Here is a 2,149-nt window from a genome sequence, read left to right as displayed (position 1 = left end):
TTTATTGTGGAATTGAACTTTCGCCTAACCTACCTTACCGGGGGATAGAACGGGTCAGCGTTCAACTTGTGTGTGGTGACCTCCTTCGGGATACCTGGCATGTCTGCATGGGAAAAAGCAAACAAGTTCGCTTTAGCAGTTAAGAATTGACGAAATTTACCTCGTTCTTGAAGCTTACAGCCGACGTAGGCTTTCTTGCTGTAGTCATTTCATTAGGTTGGATGGGGTCGAGGTCTTCTATGGTTGATCCCGTGGCATCTATTGTTTTGGGATCTCTAATGGGTGTATGTACAATCATGGGCTATGCGATAGCATTCTCGAGATGTGCGTTGTTCTCCTCGTATGCTGAATACTCCCCATGGGGTTGGAAATTTGATAACTTGGTACAAGTTGGAAGGGATAACTCTCATGGCGTGTATCCAAGGTCGAACTATTATGGTGTTGTACGCCGTATCCTGGTCCATGATGTGGAATATGGTTTCCAGAGTGACGCCGCCGGCCAGGACGGGGAGTGTGATTTCCCAGGATGTTCGTTCAACTGCATTGTTAAAACCTGTTAGTATGATGCAACACGGTACTATATTATCCTCGAGTTTCATTTGTGCAAGTACTCGAGGATGGACAATGCACGCGCCGCTCCCATCGTCCACCATAATGTGTCTTACATCTGTATCTAATATTCGTAAAGTGATAATGAGGGCATCATAGTGAGGGAAAACCAAATCGTGGGTATCTGGCTTATCGAAGATGATACTTTCTTCGAGTTCGTCGTACCGTTCATTAGTGATTGACCGTTTGAGCTTGTGGGTTGTGGCAAACTTTATGCTGTTGATCGAAACATCATCGCCGTCCCCGATGATCATTTGAATGGTGCGAGTCGGTGAGGGTGGTTTCGGCAGTCCCTGGTGTTGTTCACGTCCTTGGGCAAAGTTGGTCCTTCCTCGGTCTCTCAACAATTCTTTGAGGTGTCCTTGATGAAGCATGTTCAAGACCTCCTGTCTTAGGGCGATGCAGTTCTCAGTTTTGTGACCTCGCTCTTGGTGGAACTCGCAGAGGGCGTCTGATTTTCTAGTGCTTGGATCTGACCTCATCTTTTGTGGCCACTTTACTTTTGGTCCGAGCTTCTCCAATGCATAGACTATTTCTGAGGGTGACACACAAAAATTGTGAGCGGACAGTAAAGGGGACATACTTCTCTCGTTCCGGTGAGTCCCTGTCCTTGGCCTAGATGGGCCCTCTTTGTGGCGGGAGAGGGGCATGATGACGCTTCTCACATATGGCTGATGCCTTTCTCGGTTGGATCGTGGAGCTGCAAGATCTCTCTTGGCATTATTTCTTCGATCCTTCCTGATTTTGGCTTGTACCGAGGTCAATCGATGAGTTGGCTCATTCAGGTTGTCTTCGTCGGCACGGACCTCGGCACAGTAGGCGTTGTGTATTTCATCCCAAGTGGTTGGAGGATATTTCATAATCCAATTTAATAGTTTTCTGGTTACCCTCGAGCCATTCCTATTCAGCCCGTTCTGGAAAGCTGCTACAGCCATTCCTTCCGATACATTCGGTAAGGTCATCCTTACTCTGTTGAATCGAGCGAGAAAATTCCTCAATCCCTCTCCGGGTGATTGTTTGATGGCAAATATATCGTTCACTCTTGCCTCCGCCTTTTTAGCCCCAACATGGGCCGTTACGAACTTATCGGCCATCTCTTCAAATGTTTCAATGGAGTGCGCGGGCAACTGTGAATACCAAGCCAATGCTCCTCCGGTAAGGATCTCGCCGAACTTTTTCAACAAGATGGAGGAGACTAGTTCTTTGGCGAGATCATTGCCCTTTACCGCAGTGACATAGTGAGTTACATGATCTTCGGGGTCGGTCATACCGTCATAAATTTTCAGATAAGGCGGCATCTTGAACTCTTGGGTACGGCATGTGGGGCGGCTTCATCACTGTAGGGTTGCTCGACGAACCGACCAGTGTCTCTTTTTGGCAAGAGTTTTGGATCACCCGGTATTTTGTTGACTCTTTTTCTTGGTGTTCTCTCATTTGATACCGAAGTATTATGTTTTCATTTTTCATTTCTTCCATTTTCTTCAGAATGGCCGTGAGGGTATCGTTACCTGCATTATTAATATTGTGAGTGATCCTGTTA

General features: G+C 46.8%; 1 protein-coding gene across 1 annotated transcript; it reads right to left on the bottom strand.

Moving 5' to 3' along the window:
- Window positions 1–275: 275 nt before the first annotated feature.
- On the bottom strand, window positions 276–1,907 carry LOC138898617 (uncharacterized). The gene has a single exon (XM_070184696.1). The coding sequence runs from the start codon at window positions 1,905–1,907 to the stop codon at window positions 276–278; it is 1,632 nt and encodes a 543-aa protein (XP_070040797.1).
- Between the last annotated feature and the right edge of the window lie 242 nt (window positions 1,908–2,149).

This window comes from Nicotiana tomentosiformis, chromosome 9 (genome assembly GCF_000390325.3).
Source record: "Nicotiana tomentosiformis chromosome 9, ASM39032v3, whole genome shotgun sequence".
Taxonomy (NCBI): Eukaryota; Viridiplantae; Streptophyta; class Magnoliopsida; order Solanales; family Solanaceae; genus Nicotiana; species Nicotiana tomentosiformis.
The sequence above is the reverse complement of the archived record's forward strand: the minus strand, read 5'-3'. Positions and strand labels throughout refer to the sequence as shown.

Excerpts from the sequence above, each read along its gene's own strand:
- LOC138898617 (XM_070184696.1), bottom strand. The coding sequence starts at position 1,907 with ATGCCGCCTTATCTGAAAATTTATGACGGTATGACCGACCCCGAAGAT.